General features: G+C 44.7%; 1 protein-coding gene across 1 annotated transcript; it reads right to left on the bottom strand.

Annotated features, from left to right (window-relative positions):
* Positions 1 to 973: 973 nt before the first annotated feature.
* Positions 974 to 24,340, bottom strand: LOC149470512 (uncharacterized). The gene is made up of 2 exons (XM_089662982.1): positions 24,192 to 24,340; positions 974 to 6,132 (listed from the first exon to the last, which is right to left on the bottom strand). Exon 2 carries the CDS (start codon positions 5,811 to 5,813, stop codon positions 4,833 to 4,835), a length of 981 nt encoding a protein of 326 aa, XP_089519108.1. The 5' UTR covers positions 5,814 to 6,132; positions 24,192 to 24,340; the 3' UTR covers positions 974 to 4,832.
* Positions 24,341 to 25,623: the final 1,283 nt, after the last annotated feature.

Consider the following 25,623-nt stretch of genomic DNA (forward strand, 5'->3'; position numbering starts at 1 on the left):
CCTCCCCCCACACACACCTACAAAAACACGCACATTGGGGTGTATACATAGGAACACAGTGATCCACACACACGTTACATATCAGCGCACACGCCGGAGGGAGAGCAATGATTGGAGCACCAGTGCTCCTGTGTAACTCTATACTGATGACCTGGAGGGGCTATTAAAGCGTTCCAAGTGCACACAGTGTTACGGCTTGACATGTTGGGAATCCCATTTCCTCGGCACAACCTCATCTTTTATATTTCACCAGAAAATAGGTCATGAATTGCATTTATGTGCTCAGAAATAAACGTTACTATATTGTTCCTGAAATGTTGCCTTTCATAAACTGTTGTGCTAATATCATGTAACATAGAAAATGACAACTCCCAACATTGTATTATATAGGGTGTCTGCTATCAAAGAATACATCAGATTTGGGGTTTAGTGATCTTCAGGAATAAAATGATTTTTAAAAGGTGTAAACAAAAATAAAAAAAAATGTAAAAATGTCCCCAGGGCTCCATGGACCCCTTCATTCCACGCCGTCTCCAGGAACCGGGAAACCATAGAGAAGCCAAGTGTCCTCTGACTTCCTCTCCAGGCTGGGATGTCACTCTGGTCGGGCGCCACCTACAGGGGAAGAAGCAGACTGCACCGACCTACATCTGATCTATGCTTTGTCTGATCAGGATGGCGGCCATTTCTCCCTGAACACAGAGCGTCCTAAACACGAGGTAAACGTGGTGCAACATTGAGCCCCGTCCAGCTGTAGTGTAGACTTTGACAGGCTGCAGGCAGCGGGGCTGGACGCTGTACCTGTGCCTACCAGGTGTATTATAATGCCAGCATTGCACCCACAGGGGCCGGACCCCCCATGTACAAGGAGCCTAAGAGATACCATCAGCTTGTGTCCCATTCCACCAGACTCCTAGAACTGGAAGAGGACATTTTTGGGGGGATGTGTTGTAGAAGAACCCAGACCACGCTATTGTGCGGTGAAAATATCATCCAACTTTATTCATCATATATATGTGACACTTTAACAACAGAAGGAAAGAGATAGATTGTTTACATTTCAAGGATCTATTTATACCGTTTATATCATCTATGCTAAGAAACTGATTAACATATGCCACGCCCCTCATTAATATGAACCCCGCCCACTTATGTAACCCTCTAAACATCCAAATCCCTGTAACTTCCCATGAGACACTTTCATCTTTTATCCATAACAAGCTGATTGGGTACAAGAAAACCCCGAGCCCCTCCTGCTTATTCCCACACAACAAGTCCATGTCACCATCTACAAGGTGAGAGGACCTGAAGGAGAACAAGACCATGACCACCAGGACCATCGCCTGACTGAAGCCATGCTCACATTTCTTTCTAATGCTGCTTCTATGGTCTACTCAGATACAGATTTGGCAGATGTACATTCGTGTCTTCAAGGAGCTGATCAAACATGATCTGTGCTTGACTATCTTTTTTGGGGACCAGAGGTGACATTAGGGGTCTGATAGACCTCTTGTGTTTCTTTAAAGAGGATCTGTGACCAGCAATATGTTATCACATGCGAGGCTATTAACCCCCTATATGGCAATAATAAAGTTCAGAGAAAGAAAAGTGTAAAGTAACACACTGTAAATGAAAAAACACACAAAACACATTTTAAAGCCTCCAGTTCCCGTATACATGAGCAATTGCAAGGGTTGGGTGCGGTTATGTAGGAAAACATCAATCACACTACACATTGTACATATCTCTGCACACACCTTTGCCGACGACATACTACTTTTTCTAACAGACCCACATATCACGTTACCTTATTTGCTACACGATTTCAAATTATTTCAGTATTTGGCCAACTTGAAAATCAACTTTTCTAAATCCCAAGCTCTTAATGTCTCATTAACTCCAGACATGATTAGACAAGCAAAATCAAATTTTCCTTATACCTGGCAGTCTGAGGCTATCATTTATTTGGGAATCCAATTGCCAACCCACCTTACGGAACTCTATGCCAAAAATTTTTTGCCCCTCTTACGTGACATCACCAAAGACCTTCAGACATGGAATAAACCTTGATTCTCCTGGTTTGGTAGAGCAGCTATACTTAAGATGAAAGTGCTCCCTAGAATACTATATCTACTGCAGATTATACCAATTCAATTACCAAACTTCTTCTTTAAATCATATAGAACGCTCTGTACCTCCTTTCTTTGGTATAATAAACGCCCAAGAATTATGTGATATCCAAGCGTTATTCCTATCTTAAAAGTGCCAATACATCTCAATCTCGGAAGACCTGTGAGGTCTGGATGAGTGATCTACAACTTCCAATCTCACCAGAGGACTGGGACCACATTTATGATCACATGCATAAAGGTTCCATATGTGTCTCTACACAAGAAAGCAACTATAAATTATTTTCCAGATGGTACAGAGTTCCGTCTGTGATTCATAAATTTGATCCTAACGTTCTGGATTTATGCTGGAGATGTTACCAGGCAACAGGTACACTTCTACATATATGGTGGGAATGTCCGCTGCTACAGCCCTTCTGGAGAAAAGTTCTGGACATAATCGCACAAGTAACTACATACACCCTAGACTTTACCCCAGCACAATTCTTACTCCATCACTCCTCACTTCCTGTAAGGACTTATCGTAAGACGCTTGCCTTACATATGATAAACACGGCAAAGCAGTGTATTCCTGTTCATTGGCGATCAGACCATGTTCCCACCGTGCGAGAGTGGCTTCTTAGGATCGTCAGGATCGCGGAAATGGAGGAGCTGATCTCAGTGGCAAAGGAACACCCCGAGAGATTCAGGAAGACTTGGGCTTGTTGGACTCACTTCCAAACTACTAATACTTATCGTGATTTAATGAAGGAATGAACAAGAAGAGATTTGGAGATACGGAAAACCTTGAAAGCTTTCACCTCAGGAATAACTCCATAGATGGAGTCTAACCGAACCGTATCCTAAATTAAAGATAGAATCTGTGTCAGTTTGGCCGTTGCTTATTGATGTGACTGGTTTGGTTGCACTTACTTAATCATAAACCCCACCCCCCCCTTTTTTTTTCTCTCTTCCTTCCTCTCTTCCCTATATATTTGTTTTTTGTGCTCCCCCCTCACCCCATTATGATATTACTTTTCATATTCCTCTTCCATTTACGTGCTCTTTTCTTTTCTTTCTCTCACACCTTTTTCATACTCTATTTAATCATATATTTCATAAGGAACAGAGTATTCATACATGTACAGGTGTGACGGTTATCTACAAAACTAACCTACATTTTTCGGATACGGATACATTGGACGTATATACCTTGAAATGACACTTTTGTCTAACTCTTCACAGTCCTGTTATCCGAGATCTCCCTACACAGTGGACTAGTGTGCAGCGTACTTCTCTAAATCACATACTGTTATCATTATTTCTACTGTTACATATTATGCATCTGCTTTATTGTAGGACTTTGTTTCAGGATGATCTACAATTTAATTCCATGTCTTGGTCCCGTCTGCATTACGGGAGAACATGTAAGAGGTACATTCGCGGACTGTGATCCGTATCTGTATATGATTTGTTAAGCCTTTCATATTTCAATAAAACTTTTTTGGAATAAAAAAAAAAAATTCAAAACATTAACAATAACATATAAAGTCATTTATAACTCTGCCCCAAATTACATCACCGATCTTGTCTCCAAATATCACCCAAACCGTACTCTCCGCTCCTCGCACAACCTCCTGCTCTCTAGCTCCCTTGTCTCCTCCTCCCATGCTCATCTCCAGGACTTCTCCAGAGCTTCCCCCATCCTCTGAAATGCTCTACCCCAATTTATCAGACTATCACCTACTCTGCTAACTTTTAGGAGATCTCTGAAATCCTCTCTCTTCAGGGAAGCCTATCCTGCCCTCAGCTAATAATGGAATCTTCTACTCTTCCAACCAGTCCATCCCCCACAGTTAGTACCTTTTGTACCACTAGCCCCTCCCTCCTAGATTGTAAGCTCTGAGGAGCAGGGCCCTCCTATCCCTCTTGTATTTAACTGTATTGTTGCTGTATTGTCTCCCATTATATTGTAAAGCGCTGAGCAAACTGTTGGCGCTATATAAATCCTGTATAATAATAATAATGAGAGGAGATGAAATGTGGAAATAAGGCATTGATAATGGGAGAGGAGATGGAACATGTAATGGGAGGAGTGGACAAGGTGGGCTTAGCTGGAGACCTCAAGCCTGGCTGATCATGTATCAATAGTCAGAAGAACCTGGAATGGACTCTCCCACTGAGGCTTCAGAGACTTGGTAAGATGACAATAGACCCCATCCTAGTCTCTGGTACTGAGGCAGTGTTGGTCATGTATTACCTCAGGATCCAGAAATGAAGAAAATGCTTGGAAACACAACTCAGTTGGTGAATCATGAAAATGCATTGCATGTTCATTCAAAGCTTCATAAAAAAAGATAAAGATGAGAATCATGAGGGAAGCTGTTCAGTTATTGATGCTTATCTTAAAAAATTGTCAAAAGATAAAATATTGAAATCCCTTCTAGTTGTGTATTGATGGAGATAAGCACTAAACTCAGTTCATCCAATCATTACATTCCAGTTTGCTCAGATTTTAGTTTGTTTCTTTTAAAGTAACATTTTATCTTTTCCCTTCTTCTCTAGCTTGTGGGATGACATTGGAGATGTGAAACTAACTTGTGACACCTGAAACTTCTTTAATATCTCTTTTCTTCCAGAATTTAATCTATGCTGAGATTTGTGAATCCTCCGGTGATAGATTAGACCGGCATTAACTGTAAAAGTTTTGTCACATTGAGAGCATTAAAATGGCTTCTCTCCAGTGTGAATCCTCTGGTGTGTGATAAGATGTGACTTCTGTGTAAAAGCTTTATCACATTCAGAACACTGATATGGCTTCTCTCCAGTGTGAACAATCTGGTGAATGATAAGACTTGACTTCTGAGTAAAAGCTTTATCACATTCAGAACACTGATATGGCTTCTCTCCAGTGTGAATCCTCTGGTGTTTGATAAGATCTGACTTCTCTGTAAAAGCTTTATCACATTCAGAACACTGATATGACTTCTCTCCAGTGTGAATCCTCTGGTGTGTGATAAGATTTGACTTCACTGTAAAAGCTTTAACACATTCAGAACACTGATATGGCTTCTCTCCAGTGTGACTCCTCTGGTGTGTGATAAGATTTGATTTCAGAGTAAAAGCTTTATCACATTCAGAACACTGATATGACTTCTCTCCAGTGTGACTCCTCTGGTGTCTGATAAGATTTAACTTCACTGTAAAAGCTTTATCACATTCAGAACACTGATATGACTTCTCTCCAGTGTGACTCCTCTGGTGTATGATAAGATGTGACTTCAGAGTAAAAGCCTTATCACATTCAGAACACTGATATGGCTTAACTCCAGTGTGAACAATCTGGTGTTTGATAAGATGTGACTTCTCAGTAAAAGCTTTAACACATTCAGAACACTGATATGGCTTCTCTCCAGTGTGAATCCTCTGGTGTGTGTTAAGACTTGACTTCTGTGTAAAAGCTTTATCACATTCAGAACAATGATATGGCTTCTCTCCAGTGTGAACTCTTTGGTGTGTGATAAGATGTGACTTCACTGTAAAAGCTTTATCACATTCAGAACACTGATATGGCTTCTCTCCAGTGTGAACTCTTTGGTGTACTATAAGGTCATTCTCCCTTGTAAAAGTTTTGCCACATTCAGAACAATGATATGGCTTCCCTCCATTGGGAACCTTCTGGTGTGTGAAATATTTTCTCTCCATTGTAAAATCTCCAAACAAGAAGTAGTTTGAAATGACTCCTCTTATGTATACTTGGGTTGGACTTTAGTGTAAAGTAATTGTAACTTCCAGAACACAGAAATTCCTTTTCTCCTGTTGTCCTCTGAGGCTGGATCAATGTGGAAGAGGATCCAAACCATGACTTTTAGAACACAGATATGACTTGTATCCCGTGTGAATCCTCCAGTGAGCTGCAATAAAGACTTTCAGTCAATTAAGACACCCATGTGTTTTATTTTCTATGTGACTCAGCTGTATTCATGAAGACCAACATGACCGAAATCTAGATTCATCAATCCACCTATACAAAAAAAAAAAAAATTAAATTTAAAATTCTATATAAAGGGCTACATAAAGTTGCTTTCTATTTTTAATGTTCATTACTAAATATATCTTATGAATAGAAAGAATATGTACAGCATTATCTACAGTATTTTTATAATCAAATAGATTTTATTAAGAAAGTTTATAAGTGCGCACAGTATTCCCAACATTCAGCCCAGACAATGGAGTCATACATTCTCACGTATAGGCAGTTGTGGCACTGTTACAGATCATACAGAACAATAACTTGCTTTGTCTATGGTGTCACTTTTACCTTTTATAAACAAATGAACAGAGAAAAGAAGAAACAGCCTAGAACAATTCAGCTGTACACGGCAAGTAACCCCCCCAGTACATACATAGATAGCTGACACCGATCAATGAGGCCCGTGTCTACAGGATCATACCCCAAGTATGGGTCTCCAATGTAGTCACCATTCAGTAGGATACAACTGGCTCGTTCTCCTTCTATGGGGCTAAAAAAGCTAAAATTTTAAAAACCTATGATGTTAATGTGGAGTTCACCTGCTCAATCCACTGTTGTCTGCTGGGAGTTTGAGATGATAGCCAAGATCGGGATATTTTTTATGGTCAAGCAGCCTCACTATTGCTATATGACTTGTAATAGGAGGAGGTGTAAATAATTCCTCCTCTATTGAGACCAAGAGGCACACCCGAGGAATATTGAACACCAACGTTATAATACTGGTCACATTGTTCCACTTGTTGACTAATTTTGGACATCTCCAAAACATGTATCAAATCCCCGACATCACCACTACAATTGGGGTCATAAGGGGAAATCCCTCCTGTCCTAGCTGAACAATTGAGCTGGAGTCCAGAAAGCTCTATGCAAAAGAAATGACTGAGTTTCTGTGAAGAGGACAGAGAGATGAGAGGTATGGAGGTCACAATCACCTCCCACCACTCTCTATTATTTTCTCTGTTTCCCATTTCTTTCTAATAGGTCTTCGGCAAGAGTCAAAAGACTGGAATAAATAGATGAGAGATCATGCCTTTCCCACTGGTGCCATCTGAAGCCCATTAACAAGTGTAAGAGTGATGTGAAATCTGTATCTGATGGAAGTAACAATCAACGGATGGGATCTAATGTGTCTACTAAGTCCCACCTGGTAAGATGTTGAAGTTGGGCAGCTATAATATAAAGTCTAGCATTTGGTATTGCTAGGCCTCCTTGGTCTTCACCATACTGTAGAGTAGTGAGTTTGATTCTAGCTGCTTCTTCTAAATTGTCATGGAAATTTTGTATTTACAGGTTGAACTTTAAATGTGTCATATATTAGTGTTATTCATATGTCTCTCGTGTGGCTTAATTAAAGCTCTGAAGGCTGCAATTGAACCATGCGCATGTACAATGTATGTATTACAGTACTCAGCTCGGTAACGGATGAGATGGCAGATCTGCGCTTATAGACCGGCGTGTATACCACCACGGCATTCGATGCGAATGCCGCCGGCGGTAGGCTGCGGGCCTGTATCCACATATCAACAGAATAGTACCATATGGACTCCGTACCGCAAGGCGCCAAGCAGTGCAAACTCCGTGTGTAGGCTCATGTAAATCTTACAAGCCATTACCGACCTGAAACTGTATCTGGATGGATGTGTTTTAATAAAGATCTTATCGGCCCATTCAGATACAGACTGGCACTGTTTAATCTAGGGGATGCTTGTACAGAGAATTTACATACCACTAGGAGCTAATAGGATGGGAAGTTTGCTCTCCTCAGAGAGTTCATGGGGGGGAGGGGAGGATTGGTGTAAAGGGGGAAGGTTGCTTCCCTCAGAGAGCTCATGGAGGGAGGGGAGGACTGGTGATAGATAAGAGGAAAGGCTACGCTCCAATTGGAATGTACATCCTGTGTATAGGCACTCCCCATGCATTGTTCTGTGGGAGGGGATTGACCTGACTCATGTGGGGGGCATGTGTGTTGTGTGTGTGTGTAATAAAACCGGGGGCTGAGTCTGAAGCCAGCCTCTATGTGAATTCCAACAGCAACCTGAGAGTGTCATGTGATCATTCCTAGGTACCTGGAGCTCCATTTCCCCACATCTCAAGATAGCTAACCCAGTTGGAGGCGCAGGAATCGTGGAGCTAAGCTGCAGTCACAGTAAGCGAAGTTCGCACAGCTTTATGGGGGATTTCTGCGCATCCAACCGTGGGTACTCACGGTAAGGAAAAATTTGTGAATTTCCAAGACAAAATGAGCTCCCCAAACTGGGAGTCTATACTGGAGAACCACTTACGAGGTGTCCACATGGGAGAATTGTGGAGTATATAGAGGAATTGTGGGGTCCATATCTTCTCTTGTTCATAGATTTTATTGGAAAGAGATAATAGTTTTACAAGGAGCTCATAACAATGTGATTGCAGGACTCACCAACAGTAAGTCAGAAGGGGTACAACCCTTAGAGGTAACGTACAGGTTGTAATTTGTACAGTACAAATAAAATCTTCATACATTAAAGTGGAGTTCCAGTGAAAATAAAAAAAAATAAAAGTCAGCGGCTACAAAAACTGTAGCTGCTTACTTTTAAAAGACGGGCACTTACCTGTCCCTCGATCTCGTGGTGTCCTCCCAAAAGCCCGTTTCACCGGCCACCCTGTGTTTCCAGTGTGGCATCATCAGTGTGGGCACCCAGCTGTGACAGTTTGCGGCTTCACATCCGGGTGCCCACTGAGCATGCGCGAGTATCTCTGTGCTTTGTGAATGGTCCCGTAGTCTTCTAGGACCTTTCATGTGTCCCAGAAGACTACAGGGAGGGAGGGGGGAGGACAACTTCCACTTCTGATCACCTAGGTGATTGCAGCAGAAGTGGGAGCGGATACCTGTCAATTTCGGTTACTACGGTGTTGGGCCTATTTATCGCATACCAGGGATCATGGATCAGTTTGAATACATCAGAATACTTGAAGAGGTCATGCTGCCTTATGCTGAAGAGGAAATGCCCTTGAAATGGGTGTTCCAACAAGACAACGACCCCAAACACACCAGTAAACGTGCAACCTCTTGGTTCCAGACCAACAAGATGGACGTTATGGAGTGGTCAGCCCAATCCCCGGATCTTCATCCAATAGAAAACTTGTGGGGTGACATCAAAAATGCAGTTTCTGAGGCCAAACCAAGAAATAGAGAAGAACTGTGGAATGTGGTCCAATCATCCTGGGCTGGAATACCTGATCACAGGGGCCAGAAGTTGGGTGACTCCATGCAACACAGATGTACAGCAGTTCTCAGAAACAGTGCGACTACAACCAAATATTCATGAAGTCATTCAAAGGAAAGCAAAATCTTCAAACACTTCTCAGTTTATATATTTTTTTAGAGGAACAACACAAATTTGATGTATTTTCTTCATGTTGTGATTTGGAATAGAATGTGTCGTGTTCCCAATGCATTTGTGTGGATGGAAATAAAAGCTATTAGAAGGATTTTCAGCTTTAGTCACTTTTTCCAACACACTGCTATTATTTTGAACACAACTGTATATGGTATGAAGTGTAAGGTGGTGGAGCTGGTAGCTGTGTATATAAAGGTGGAAATCAAACCTCTGACATGGGGGTCACATTTACATATGTTATGTGACAGTAGGCAGGTGAAATCACCTGGTTGTGTCCTGGATGGACGATACATTTGTCCAAGGTTTAGACTATATGGGGATTTGTTCCACTAGGGGGGGAAGTGCTGAGTCCTTCAGCACTGAGGTAATGAGCCCAGCTGAAGATAGTGGGCTCATTAAGGCCTTCATAAAACTCCCCAGCCTGCTTAGGGAGTTGCTCCAACCTGGAACCAGATCTGTGCCTGAACTGACTGGGGAGCAACATACTATCTGTGTGCAATGAGACAAAAGCCTGTGTGGCTAAGCCTCCAACTAACAGGGGCTAGGTATAGCATCAGGCTATACCTGGTGGATAGCTAGGGAAGCTATGTTGTACAGTAAGTATCCAAGTTGGCCAGGATTTGATGTTTCTTTTTTTTTTTTTTACGTTTTTCTGTAAATATTGTAAATAAACTGCACCTTTTTGTTTTTTTCACCTCCATTGTTGTGCTGTGCCTGTGTTTTGTGTTGTGCACCCATCCAGGGGGTCACACACACCCACTGCTGAGCGAACCCCGTTACAGTGTTCAAACCTGGTCATGTCTAGGAGGGAGGGGGTTGGTGTGTAAGTGGGAGGAACAAAAGTGATTGATCTGAAGATATCTAAAAAGTTCAGGTCTAGATATTTTGTGGGAGTCACATAGGGTTTGGAAGGGTATAAAGGAGTCTGGTGCTGTGAAATTGTAAGTTTGAACTAGACTAGCTCTAGGACAAGCATGAAAAGAAGATGGAGGCATCCATGCCGGATAAAAGCCTGGATTGAGGAGGTATGCCATGAGTGGGTTATGGGGTGACTGTAAGGTGTATCAGAACTTTAGACTGTCCCAGATAGATGGGTAGTGTGACGGAGCGTAGGCAGGACAGAACACACAGAGTAGATGGCAAACGCACAAAGCTTTATTGAGACAAACAGACGGCAGTCACCGAATAGGGGAGTTCGCAGGGAGGGTGAATACGCCAGTCCAGGATGACACGGAAGGACCAACACACTTAAAGTCCAGCACCGAGAGCCAAGGAAGAGTCTCTGTAGCAAGTAAAGTCTCCCCCAGCTCTGGGAGAAGGGGGGTCCTAGGCAGCCTTGGGTCTCTGCCAAGCCTGGCCACAAAAGGTCCCGGCCACAGCTCTTGGGCTCCTTCCGTCAGCTACCCAGCAGTGAATACCTTGGGAGCGCTGCATGAGCTTATTAAAACTGGTCGGACCCCCCTAGTCACCTAGGCAAACGGGGGGGCCAGAGCTAGGGTGGCTCAAGCTTGCCTTAGGAATTCGTTTCATATTTGCAGGAGGGGGGGATGAGGGGCATGGATGAGAGATGGCAGAGAGAGAGAAGGGACAGAGAAGGGGCTGAGAGGGGGGGCAGCTGTGACAGGTAGTGTTGAGTAATTAGGTCTTGCAGTGAGCGATGGTCTCTGGAGTGTAGCCATAGTAAATTGGCAACTGATATGATATTTAGGGAGTTGAGCAAGGTGTGCAGCTTGGAAATATTTTGCAAAGTTCGGAAGCCCCAGACCACTCTAAGTTTCGGTAAGGTACGGATGGACCTGGGTAGATGCAGTTTAATAGTGCCCCATACATAAGTGGTGCCGCGACACTAATATGCAGAGGAAACAAAAAGGTATATATATGGGTAGGACCCAATAAAGGTATAATATTTTGGGCAGAATTGTCATTTTTTACAACTGTGATACAACCCATCCATGAGAGGGGTAGTCTGGACCAGGATGTCATAAGATTAGTAAGGTGTGTTAACATAGGAGGGTAGTTAGCAGAATATAGAATATTGAGGTCTGCCATCAGCTTGGGTCCTAAATCAGGAATATATTGACTGGACCAAGAGAAGGGTGGAGGACGTTGTAGTTGTGACACAGTTAAGGAGGGTAGAGAGATATTAAGAGCTGTAGACTTTTTGGGATTCGCAACCAGGTCCAAAATCACTGCAAATTGGTCAACGCATTGGAGAAGGTTGGGTGCTGAGATCAAAGGAGAAGATTTGAAGAGGAGATTGTCATCAGAGAAAAAGCATAACTTATGATGATGACCACCAAGTTCTAATCCTTTAATATTTGTGTTAGTTCTTATCAGCTGTGCTAAAGGTTCATTCGCTAGAAAAGGAGGGGGGGGGGAGGGGCAGCCTTGCCTCATTCCACTTTGTATAGAAAAAAAGTCTGACTTGTTACCCACGTACCTCAAGTAAGCCCTTGGGGAGGTGTAAAGGGGCGATATCCATTGGAGTCAAAGGCTTTTTTTATGTCTAAGGAAAGGAAACAGCCGGGTATGCGGCGTATGCAAGCTGCATGTTCTAGCAAAATCACTCTGTGGTCTCGGCTTGGCAGAGGGGGGTTAAAACCCATCTGATCCTTGTGTATCAAGGTGCCTATGAGAGTTCAGCCATGCAGATAGGATTTTTCTAGGATTTTATCATCCAAGTTAAGAAGGGAGATTGGTGTGTAATGAAGCCATGTGGTGTGATCTGATTGGGGTTCAGGTAGCATAGAAATGACTGCTGTTAGGGAGTCTGAGCAGAAAGAATAACCTTTGAGTAAGGCATTAAATGCATTAACCAATAAAGGTGGAAGGAGGTTAGTAAATATTTGGAATATAGGACTGTAAGCTGTCTGGGCCAGGCCGCTTATTAGACTTTAGGGACTTGATGGAGTTCGGGACCTCAAGTTCTGTAATAGGTGTTTCCAGGGAAGAACATTGAGAAGCTGAGAGTGTTGGTAGAGATAGGCTTGAGAAAAGTTCAGTGGCCTGCGATTCATCATAGGAGCCGGTCTCAGAGTATAATTCTGCTAGAGGTTTGTGGAAGACCTGTAATATTTTATTAGGATGGCTGGTGTGTGAAGTTTTTGTAATCTTTAAATAGACAAGTCTGTGTGTGTGGTCTGAGGTTCGCAGTCCCAGGGCTAGAAAAGTGTCAGGTTTGTTTGCTTTCATATAATGTTCATGTCTGGATTGGCGTAGAACTTTTTCATCTGATTCTGTCAAGAAAACATCTATTTCTAGCCTTGTCTTGTCCAGGACAATCTATGAGAAGGTGAGGGGTCTGATTGGAAGGCTTTGTTGGCCTGATGAAATGAGGTTTCTAAGCGGTGATGGATTGCTTGCTGTCCTTTCTTGAGATGTGAGGCTTGGCTGATACAGGCTCCCCTAATTACAGATTTATGGGCTTCCCAAAAGGTCAGGAGAGAGATGTCATCAGTTGTGTTATGTGTCAGGTATTCTTTGATGGCTAGTTCAATGTCCAGTCTGTGGGATGGGTGGGCCATTTAGACTCCATGTAGTGCTAGTTTGTTGGGGTACTAAGGAGGAGAGGGTGAAGAGGACAGCTTTGTGACCAGTTCAGGGGTAAGGTATGATGGTTCAGGATAGGAGGGCTGGGGACATACCTCTAGTCAGAAATATATGGTCAATGTGGGAGAAAGTTTTATGTGGATATGAGTAGTATGTATAGTGTCTTCTAGCTGGGTTAGCTTCTTGCCATGTGTCTATGAGAGAGTGTTGTTGGAGTTGTCGCTGGAAGGAGGATGTGGATGGATAAGAGGTTATGGGGGATTTGTATAGAAAGAGATAAACTAGCTGGCTGAAATTGCCACATAGGGAATCTATTACTTGTAGCAAATGGGAGTTAAGACTGCAATTGGGACATAGTATGAAGCTATAGTGACCTCTGAGTCAAGGTGACCCACTAGAAAATATAACGGCTCTCTGGGTCCCAGATCCCTGCCTTGGGTGTAAAGGGAGTAGAGCAGTGGAAAGCTTTGAGTACACCTGTGTGTTTAGTTGCGGCAGAAGCCATATAAACCTGTGGGTAGGAAGAGCGGAGATATTTCTGCATATGGCTGGCAGTGAAATGAGTCTCCTGCAGGCACACCACATGTGCTTTGGCATGGGCAAAGGTTTGAAGGCCTTAATTTTTTTATTCCCCGAACATTCAGGGTAAGTATATTTATTGGAGCCATGATAAAGGACAGATGCAAAGCTGATTGTAGGTGTTGCATCATGGCGACATCATCACCCCTGGGACAGGAATAAGAGAAAGAAAGGAGGAGAGAAGTGGGGGAAGCAAGGTTAGTAAAGAGAGAAATGTCTGACAAAACAGGTCAGGAGGCCAAAAGGCCATGATGTGAAAACAGGTAGGTTGTCCATCTGTCTATGTCACTGGGATATAAATGGATGGAAAACAAAAGTCCTGGGCAGGCCCAACTCAGGGCTACCAAGGAAAATGTGGGGGAGCAGTGAACATCTTCAGAAGTCACAGAGGCCAAAAACAAGATATTAAACATCCGTTTGGTAGTGGAGTCAGGCCAAGGATAGACTATTGGGAATAAGATGTTAGCCTGCAGATATAAGCAGTTGGTAAGTGTATGCATTGTTCAAAGAGGCTATGCTTGGCTGGGTATCATGGGCATTAAACAACATTAGACCTCAGCTGGATGAAAGGGTGATCCGTTTGTTATTTTGTTGTCCAGCTATTAGTAGAAGGTTTAGCTAACAGCACTGAGCTGTTAGTTGCAAAAATTGTAGAATTATACTAAATATATATTTTTTTGTTTACAAACGTTTTTATTTTTTAAGAAATAGACTTCAAAATGGCATTACAGCTTCAAATAGAATATACAAGAGAAACAAGGAACAACTGCAGTATTCATTTCAAAGGTGAAATTATGTAGAATAAAGGGAAAAAGAGAAAAGAAAAAAAAGAGAAAAGAAATTTAGTACATGAGCAATATAAGTAGAGAGGGAGGCAGAGTTATAAAACGACCAACAAAGTAACTCAATCAATCAAAGCATAAATGGTCCTTATTGATCTAGTAAATGCCTGTGAGTTCTCCAAAGTTCCCATTTTCTGTCAAATAAATGCATCTTATCCAATAGAGTATAATGAATTCTCTCCATGAGCATCACCGCATCAACTCTGCAGAACTGTGGTCAATGGTACTGTGAGGGATTTCCAATGTAGGGCAATAGCCCATAGGGTGGATATACAAATGCTATGGATTAGCCTCATAACCTCAGTCTGAACTCCCGAGATAGGGGCTCCCAGTAGGCAGGACTGCATAGACAGATGCACCGGAGCACCTGCCATTGTAAAGGCAACTTCAGAACCTTTGTGCCACACCAATGAGAGGCTTGGGCAGGCCCAAAATATATGCACTAGAGTACCAGCAAGGCCACAGCCCCGAAAACAAAGGTGGGACGTCCCTGGATACATGGGGTGTAGTCTAGATGGGGTATGATACCATCTGGTTATTACTTTGAGGGCCGTCTCATGGACAGAAAGATCTAGAGCTCTTACACACATTATCCACCATGGAATCCCAATCCTCATCAGAAAAAGTGACATCACGATCAGCCTCCCATTTCTGTCTATAAAGAGGGGGTGAGGGAAAGAAAGTAACCAAAAATTGGCGATACAAATCTGAAATAAGACCCCTGCCCCTAGGAGAGTCACGGCTAATACATTCAAAAAATGAAATCGGAGATGAAGGCGTAAGACCAAAATGTGAATTATAAAAATGTCTAATCTGTCGATAATGATAATATTCACGAAGCGGAATATCAAAAAGTATGCGTAGCATCTCAAAAGTGATACAAGATCCTCCTCTCTGAAAGTCAGATGACCTAATAAAGGACCTATCATACCACCAACGGAATACCTGTGAAGATGAGAATGCTGTAATAAAATTTGGGTCACCAAAAAATGATGAACCTGGTGAGACAGAGGAGACAAGATTCAATTTAAGTTTATAACGGGACCAAAACATCAATGATTGGGCAACAATGGAATTATAGAGCAATAACGAGGGGGGAGGAAATTTTGGACCATAATACACCTGGTAAATAGAACGGATGTATAGACTGAGATTCAAATCTGATCCATGGGACCTGGGAAGTAATAGTCGCCCATTGTGATAGCTCTGCGAAATGGGCTGACAGGTAGTAAAGCCAGAAATTGGGGAGACCTAGGCCTCCCGCCCATTGTGACCGGTAGAGGACCGATGAAGTAAAACGAGGGCGTTTGTTACGCCAAATAAAATGATTAATAATCCGTTGAAAGCGATCTAAGAACGTTTATGAGACAGGGATTGGGAGTGATCTAAATAAAGTAATCTAGAGAAGACATTCATTGTTACTGCCGTGACTCTGCCAAGAATGAGATAGGGGATCCATGCCAGATCTTCAATAGAGGTGAGAGGCGTGACACACATGGTGGCCAATTAGCAGCAAATAATTTTGAGTATCTGGGGGTGAGGTTTATACCTAGGTATGAAATCTGATCTGTGGCCCAACGAAATGGAAAAGAATTGCGGAGAGATGCACCCAGGGAATCAGGAACATTAATAGGCAGAACTACTGATTTAGTAAAATTTACAGTAAGACCTGATACTGTTACAAAGTCATTCAATAATGAGCAGAAGTCAGGCAATGACACCAACAGTTTAGTAAGGAAAAGCATAACATCATCTGCATACATACAAATTGTGAAATGTGAACCAATAATGGGGAACCAGAAATGTCTGAGTGTGATTATTGCAACTGCCAAGGGTTCCAAAACAAGCGCCAATAATAATGGTGAAAGAGGACAACCCTGACGGGTACCTCCGCCTAGTGTACAAAATACAGAATTGCAGCCTGGAAGTCTTATTCTTGTTTTGGGGGGAGTCATACAAAGCATGTACACCAGACAGAAATTCATCACTAAAGCCCATCTTCTGCAGTAATGAAAACAAGTATGGCCAGAGGACACCATCAAAGGCCTTGTTAATGTCCCGGCTCAGCAACAAAACTTCTTTAGAATGCAAATTGGCGTCCTGAATAACATTTAATGTGAGAGGAATATTGTCCGTGATAAGTCTGCCTGGGATAAATCCGGATTGGTCCAGTGAGACCAAAGAGGAGATAATGGGGCCAACCTATCTGCCAGAATGCGGCTAAATATTTTCAGATCATTGTTCATCACTGAGGTTGGTCTATAGTTTTGAGGTAAACGATGGTCTTTCAGGGGTTTAGGTAATAGAGACAGGTTAGCCAAGAGTATCTCCTCAGGAAACCTACCGCCCTGCAAAACATCATTGAATAATGACATCAAAGAGGGAGCCAATGTAGGAGCAAAATGTGTATAATAACTGGCCGTGAACCCATCAGGGCCGGTGCTGTGGAAGTTCTGAGTGCGCTAATCACACAGGATATTTCCTTCAAAGTGCATGGGGCATTGAGAGAGGATATCTGAGAGGGTGAGAGAACAGGGAGGGGTATAGAATCAAGCCATGAGCCATTTGAGGAAGCAGAAGTTGGTTGTGGGGGAGCTAATAGGGTGGAATAAAATTTTTCAAAAATACCCAGGACTTCACGAGGAAGAGAGGAGATACTGCCGGATTTAGTACGTAACTTGTAGATATGTGGGGGTCGTATTGAAAGGTTTAATTTCCATGCGAACATAGTAGACCCTGAATTACTATGTAATAAAAAGGAGGCCTTCGACCAGCGTAGAGCTTTTTAAATTTTCTGGGATAGTAAAATATTCAGTTCTAGACACTTTTGCGATATCATGGTTTGTTACGGAGAGATGGATTGCATCATGAGCCCTATAATGTGATTCTAATTCTCGGGTAAGTTTCTGAATTTGTTTCCACCGCTCTCTATTTCTAGAAGAAGCCATAGAAATAAGGTGGAAATAAAAACCCTACTAGAGTAAAACCTTTTCTTACTCTGGGAATGTCCTCTTGTTATGGGCCGTACATTCCAGAGCCTCCTCTAGACCTGGACCAAAAAGATTATCACCAATAAAGGGTAAGGCACAAAGGTGCAGTTTGAATGCGGAGTTCCCTGCCCAGGTTTTTAACCAAAATGCCCTTTTAGCTGAATTCACTAGGGCAGAGGTTCAAGCCGCTAGCTTAACTGATTTGGCCGAGGCATCCACAAGGAAATCAACTGCTTTAAACAGCAAAGGAAATTATTTATTTATTTCAGGTACTTATATAGTGCTGTCAGTTTACGCCGCGCTTTACATATATATTGTACATTCACATCAGTCCCTAACCCTCAAGGGGTGTACAATCTAAGGTCCCTAACTCACATTCATACATACACATACTAGGGACAATTTTGAAATCAGCCAATTAACCTACCAGCATGTCTTTGGAGTGTGGGAGGAAACCGGAGTACCCAGAGGAAACCCATGCAGGCACAGGGAGAACATGCAAACTCCAAGCAGGTGGTGCCGTGGCTGGAATTCGAACCAACAACCCGAGTACTGCCAGGTGGAAGTGCTAACCATTTAGCCACTGTGCTGCCCTATATTTCAGAATTTGCTGCCTGAAGGTTCCTGCCAAAAGATGCGACTAACTAGGTAAGCCAGCATTCCAGATTTCTGGTGACACCGGTAGACGATAAAGCTGGCCTAAAGCTGATGGAAGTGGAATCCCAGGCCCTGCGGAGTAAGACTTCATCCCTCTTATACATAGGGTCCTTCATGGCCCCCATATCTTCAAATGCTAAGTCTATCCTTTTAGAGACTTTAGATAAGGGGGTGTCTAATTTCTGAACCTTGTTCCATTGCTGGGACCTGTTATCCTAAAAAGAAAACCTTGTTTCAAGGTTACTTGAGAAAAAGGGTTTCCTGTCAGGGCTTTCCCATTCCTGCTTAATGGTATCAACCAGGGAACTATGGACTAGAAAGACCCTAGTCTTTCTAGCATGCAAACCTTGATACATGAGGTCATGCTTACATAGGCAAACATCCTCCTCCTCGATTTCTAAGGTTTTGTAGATAACTTTAAGGAGGTCGTCCACATCTTCCAGGGGCAATTTGTTCCTGGAACCTCTGGAGGAGCAAACTTCACCGTCCTCCTCTTATGAGCCTGAATCTAACCGTGAGGAAGCAAGAGACCTAGGATCCTCCTCCGGGTCCTCCTTCCCTCTTAATGCATCTGCTAACGACAAACCCACCGATTGGGTCCAAGGACCCAGTGGCGACTGCATTTTTCCAATATGGATCTAAAGGATACACTACCACCTCCCCCCCTCTTCTCCATCTACACCTCCTCCCTTGGCCAACTGGCCACTCACACGGCTTCAACTACCACCTCTATGCCGACAACACGCAAATCTATCTCTCGACCCCTCGCCTCACCCCTTCAGTCTCCGCCCGAATCACCAGCCTACTGAACAACTTATCAGATTGGATGTCACTCCACTTCCTTAAACTGAACCTCTCCAAAACCGAGCTCCTAGTCTCCCCCCAGCCCGCACACACCCCCCCACTGACTTCTCCATCACGTCCAACAATGCCACTATCAGGCCCACCCCGCAGGCCAGAGTACTTGGTGTCATACTAGACTCCAATCTGTCCTTCCAGCCCCAAGTCCAATTGCTAACAAACTCATGCAGGTTCATCCTCCGCAACATCACCAAAATCCGCTCGTTCCTAACCCCAGCAAACCACTAAACAGCTCATCCACTCCCTCATCATATCACGACTCGACTACTGCAACTCCCTCCTCACTGGCCTGCCTCTTAACAGGCTATCCCCACTTCAGTCGATCCTGAATACGGCAGCCAGACTCATCCACCTTTCCAACCGATCCATCTCCGCCACCCCCCTCTGCCAATCCCTCCACTGGCTTCCGATTGCCCAAATTCAAAATGCTAACACTGACATACAAACCTCTCAATAGCTCTGCCCAAAACTACATCACCAACCTAATATCCATCTACCACCGAAAAGATATGTTTCGCTCCTCACAAGACCTCCTTCTCTCTCGTTCCCTGATCTCCTCCTCCCATGCTCGCCTCCAGGCCATCAGACTATCACCCACTCTCCTCTAGTTTAGGCGCACCCTAAAAACCCACCTCTTCAGGGAAGCCTACCCCACCCTCTGCTAACTGCCGATCTCCTCCACTCCTCCTACCACTCCAACCCACAGCTTTTCCTCCCATACTACTATCCCCTCCCTCCTAGATTGAAAGCTCCAAGGAGCAGGGCCCTCGAACCCCTCGTGTATCACATTGTATTGTTATTGTACTGTCTCATGTATTGTCTTCCATTGTAATGTACAGCACTGAGCGAACTGTTGGCACTTTATAAATACGGTATAATAATAATAATAATAATAACAATAAAAGAGTTGAAATGTAGACAACATGTCATCCTTAATGGAGGTGAGCACTTTATGGCAGGCTGTAAATGACTTATCCTTAATTAGGCTAGCCACACAATTGCAGCATAAGGGTTTTTCCCAAGCTGAACCCAATTTAGCTGCACAAACTGCACACTTCTTCTTGGGGATCTGACTCTGCACCTTGTCCTGGACTTTAACATACAATGAGCAAGAAAAGACACAATACAGAAAATAATCAGCACAGGGCCCCTCATACAAAACCACTGTGCTGGGGGAGCAAGAAAAGGTAGTGTGCCCACCAGGGTCAGCAAGAGGGATCAGAGTCCCCAAGCTTAACTTAGAGGAGCCAGTGCTTGAAGGACCAGGGTATGCCTGAGAAGTGCCAGCGCCTTCCATCCATCCCTCTTGGTGTGGAGCCACAGGCTCTGCTGGGTCTGTACTCCAGACTGGCTGCAGTGCTAATATGGAGACTGGAACCACGAGTCTCCGGCGCCTTCAATGACGTCACCGCAGCCGTAACTTCCGGTTCCTGAACAGCACCCAGAAGTTACGGGTACTTGCACGCCTGCTTGGCAGTCACTCTGCCCCATTGTGCATCGGATGCTGGAGCCCCCCCCCCTCGGGAAGGACAACGACAGGCATCAAAGGTCCTGGACCCCTCAGGACACCCCCGATGATGGTTATCATCCACTGAGGCATGGAAGGACATCAGGAGAGCAGCCCCACTTCCCCTGAAGGGATCGCGTCGGGCATGAGGAAGTAAGCCAGACCAGGAGCCACCAGCAAACTCTAGGGCCCAGGACTTCCAGACAATCAGTTCCTTGATGACTGCACCCATCCTTGCAGAGGAAACACTAAAAACTCAGGAGGGAGGTCTGGTGGTCCGCCTTTTATAGTACTGTGCTTACGTGTTTCCTGTCCCAGAGGGAGGAGCTCTGTCTCAGGAAGGATGTCCTGGAGGACGTTTGGAGAAATGAACATTAGAATGTCTGAGAGACAAAAGCCAGAAATAGATCAGTGGCTGCATGCACGCCTCATTGTTAGGCTGCAGGTAGAGAGGCAGAGATGAGGCAGGATTTATCATGAAATACAAATTAAAGTGTATTATTTTCAGAACAGCCAAGAATATTTCACAAGGTCTGAAAAGTATGTAAGTCATCGAGTTATTCCCCAATTTAAGAAGAAGAGCATAACTGCAGGTAGTAAATGTAAGAGAGAAGCTGCAGATGATAAGATGGTGGGTAGTATGTACAGGAGAGGAGTGCGGGGGGTATGACGGTGGGTAGTATGTACAGGAGAGGAGTACGGAGGTATGACAGTGATATGTATGTACAAGAGAGGAGTAGGGGGGTACGACAGTGATGGGTACGTACAGGAGAGGAGTAGGGGGGTACGACAGTGATGGGTACGTACAGGAGAGGAGTACGGAGGTATGACAGTGATGGGTACGTACAGGAGAGGAGTACGGAGGTATGACAGTGATGGGTACGTACAGGAGAGGAGTACGGAGGTATGACAGTGATGGGTACGTACAGGAGAGGAGTACGGAGGTATGACAGTGATGGGTACGTACAGGAGAGGAGTACGGAGGTATGACAGTGATGGGTACGTACAGGAGAGGAGTACGGAGGTATGACAGTGATGGGTACGTACAGGAGAGGAGTACGGAGGTATGACAGTGATGGGTACGTACAGGAGAGGAGTACGGAGGTATGACAGTGATGGGTACGTACAGGAGAGGAGTACGGAGGTATGACAGTGATGGGTACGTACAGGAGAGGAGTACGGAGGTATGACAGTGATGGGTACGTACAGGAGAGGAGTACGGAGGTATGACAGTGATGGGTACGTACAGGAGAGGAGTACGGAGGTATGACAGTGATGGGTACGTACAGGAGAGGAGTACGGAGGTATGACAGTGATGGGTACGTACAGGAGAGGAGTACGGAGGTATGACAGTGATGGGTACGTACAGGAGAGGAGTACGGAGGTATGACAGTGATGGGTACGTACAGGAGAGGAGTACGGAGGTATGACAGTGATGGGTACGTACAGGAGAGGAGTACGGAGGTATGACAGTGATGGGTACGTACAGGAGAGGAGTACGGAGGTATGACAGTGATGGGTACGTACAGTAGAGGAGTACGGAGGTATGACAGTGATGGGTACGTACAGGAGAGGAGTACGGAGGTATGACAGTGATGGGTACGTACAGGAGAGGAGTACGGAGGTATGACAGTGATGGGTACGTACAGGAGAGGAGTACGGAGGTATGACAGTGATGGGTACGTACAGGAGAGGAGTACGGAGGTATGACAGTGATGGGTACGTACAGGAGAGGAGTACGGAGGTATGACAGTGATGGGTACGTACAGGAGAGGAGTACGGAGGTATGACAGTGATGGGTACGTACAGGAGAGGAGTACGGAGGTATGACAGTGATGGGTACGTACAGGAGAGGAGTACGGAGGTATGACAGTGATGGGTACGTACAGGAGAGGAGTACGGAGGTATGACAGTGATGGGTACGTACAGGAGAGGAGTACGGAGGGTATGACAGTGATGGGTACGTACAGGAGAGGAGTACGGAGGGTATGACAGTGATGGGTACGTACAGGAGAGGAGTACGGAGGTATGACAGTGATGGGTACGTACAGGAGAGGAGTACGGTGGTATGACAGTGATGGGTACGTACAGGAGAGGAGTACGGAGGTATGACAGTGATGGGTACGTACAGGAGAGGAGTACGGAGGTATGACAGTGATGGGTACGTACAGGAGAGGAGTACGGAGGTATGACAGTGATGGGTACGTACAGGAGAGGAGTACGGAGGTATGACAGTGATGGGTACGTACAGGAGAGGAGTACGGAGGTATGACAGTGATGGGTACGTACAGGAGAGGAGTACGGAGGTATGACAGTGATGGGTACGTACAGGAGAGGAGTACGGAGGTATGACAGTGATGGGTACGTACAGGAGAGGAGTACGGAGGGTATGACAGTGATGGGTACGTACAAGAGAGGAGTAAGGTGGTATGACAGTGATGGGTACGTACAGGAGAGGAGTACGGAGGTATGACAGTGATGGGTATGTACAGGAGAGGAGTGTAGAGGTATGACAGTGATCGGTATGTACAGGAGAGGAGTACGGAGGTATGACAGTGATGGGTACGTACAGGAGAGGAGTACGGAGGTATGACAGTGATGGGTACGTACAGGAGAGGAGTACGGAGGTATGACAGTGATCGGTACGTACAGGAGAGGAGTACGGAGGTATGACAGTGATCGGTACGTACAGGAGAGGAGTACGGAGGTATGACAGTGATGGGTACGTACAGGAGAGGAGTACGGAGGTATGACATTGATGGGTACGTACAGGAGAGGAGTACGGAGGTATGACAGTGATGGGTATGTACAGGAGAGGAGTACGGAGGTATGACAGTGATCGGTGTGTACAGGAGAGGAGTACGGAGGTATGACAGTGATGGGTACGTACAGGAGAGGAGTACGGTGGTATGACAGTGATCGGTATGTACAGGAGAGGAGTACGGAGGTATGACAGTGATGGGTATGTACAGGAGAGGAGTACGGAGGTATGACGTTCCCAGGGAGGAGTATCTCAGGAAGGGTCTATACTCCACCATAACTCTGGTTCTCGGAGTGTCAGGTCCCAGCGGGTTCTCCTGGTGTCTCTCCTGTTATTCTGTCTCGGACACATCAGAGGAACATGGTGGGAGATCGGCCTGAATGTCCTTCCTAGGAGGGAATACCGGAGCCATTCTGAGGCCCATTTAATGGCCGGCAATGAGGAGGAAACCAACACTGAGAAGTAGATGCTGAGATATATACAGCACGGGGCAGCACAGTGGCTGAGTGGTTAGCACTTCCTCCTGGCAGTACTTGGGTTGTTGGTTCAAATTCCAACCATGGCACCACCTGCCTGGAGTTTGCATGTTCTCCGTGTGGCTGTGTTGATTTCCTCCGGGTACTCCGGTTTCCTCCTACACTACAAAGACATGCTGGGAGGTGAATTGTCTCCGGTCTAAGTTGTCCCTAGTATGTGTATGTATGAATGGGAGTTAGGGCCCTTAGATTGTACGCTCCTCGGGGGCGGGGACTGATGGGAATGTACAATATAGATGCAAACTGATGGCGCTATATAAGTATCTGGAATAAATAATAATAATACACCCAGATCATCGATGACGAGGAGGAAGGTTCGGTCAGAGATGATTGGTCCGTCTATAGCAGGGACAGGAGCCGGGACCAGGAATAGGAGATCCACCTGACTTACCCGTGTGCTCTGACATGGAGAAGATCCCATGCTGGCCCTATGGTGGCCGTGTGTTCAGGATGGAGACCGATTCTGTTGCCGAAGCAGATCTAAAATGGCTGAGAGGAAGAAAGTGTTCCAGGGACAGGAAGTGACTCCAGACAGGAAGTGACACAAACAGGAAAAGACTCCAGACAGGAAGTGACTCCAGACAGATTTATACAGAGGGTGCAGTATGGAGAGCAGACAGTAGATGGTGAAAAAGCAGAATAGTATAAAACAACAGGGAAAAAACCTGAAAAACAAAAGATGATGGCGGCTCGTAAACTTCCTATTTAGCAGCTTGACGTCATTGTCCCACTCTACAGGTTACATCACATCACGTGACTTCCTCTGGAGTTGGCCATCGGACGTACAGCTGCCTATATATAAAGTAATAATCCTTAATAGACTAATCAGGCGCCATTAAGTTGTAGCCTGTCTGTCCCTTATTTGGCAGCCATTTTCCCTTGGTCTAATATAGTGTTTTTACATTACAGTGGATTAGATCTCCCTCCTCCATTTTGTTGTAGCCCTCCTGTCCCTCCTCCGGCGGCCATTTTCCCTTAGTCTGATATGAATGCTGGCACATTTTGTCCCCTGATATTAGACATTAGCCGGGTGATTGTATACACACAGCGGGCAGATCTCAATCAATGTCACCCACTAGTCTATACTGTCACGGGGTTGGCCAGCCAATCATGTGGCTCCTATTCTGTCCTTCCAATGACCATTCCTAGTACATAGGACTCATCTTCCATACTACATTCATGATACAACAAGATGGAAACTGTTATAGAGTCATTGTACAAATCCTGTGACCCGACTTGTATCCGGGAATATTGCATGGCCTTCTACTTCCTGCTTCCTGTTCTATGCTGACCTGGATGCAGTTCTGTTGTACAACATGATTCCTCACACCAGCAGCTTGTGTTGTCTTCATTCCTGTACATGAAACATGGTGTCAGAAGTGACTGGAATCAGGACTGAGCCTCTTGTTTGGAGCGCAGCAGCTTTGGGAAACACAGGTTTGTGAACTACAGCCTGAGACTGAGGATTGTCTGAGATTTGATAGCTCAGAGGCTTCCTGACAATATGGCTGCCATGAATGGCATACCTCCCCCAGAGGGGATGACAATGAGTGGGGATTGGAGCAGCAATTGGGAATCTTTCAGAGCTGAATGTGAAGATTATTGTCTGGCTACAGGCTGGAATGAGAAATGTGCAGGAGTGCCGGCAGCAACTCTGAGAAGAGTCATGGGCAGTGAATGCAGGCATGTGTATAAACACCATGTGACCCTCACAGCAGATCAGCAACACAATGTTACAGCCATTGTAAATGTACTGGAAGATGATCTCATACCTGCTACAAATGTCATTTATGAAAGGGATGTGTTTGGATGCTGCAAACAAG

This window comes from Staurois parvus, unplaced genomic scaffold (genome assembly GCF_062004578.1).
Source record: "Staurois parvus isolate SC_StPar_1 unplaced genomic scaffold, SC_StPar_1.0 ptg000040l, whole genome shotgun sequence".
NCBI lineage: Eukaryota > Metazoa > Chordata > Amphibia > Anura > Ranidae > Staurois > Staurois parvus.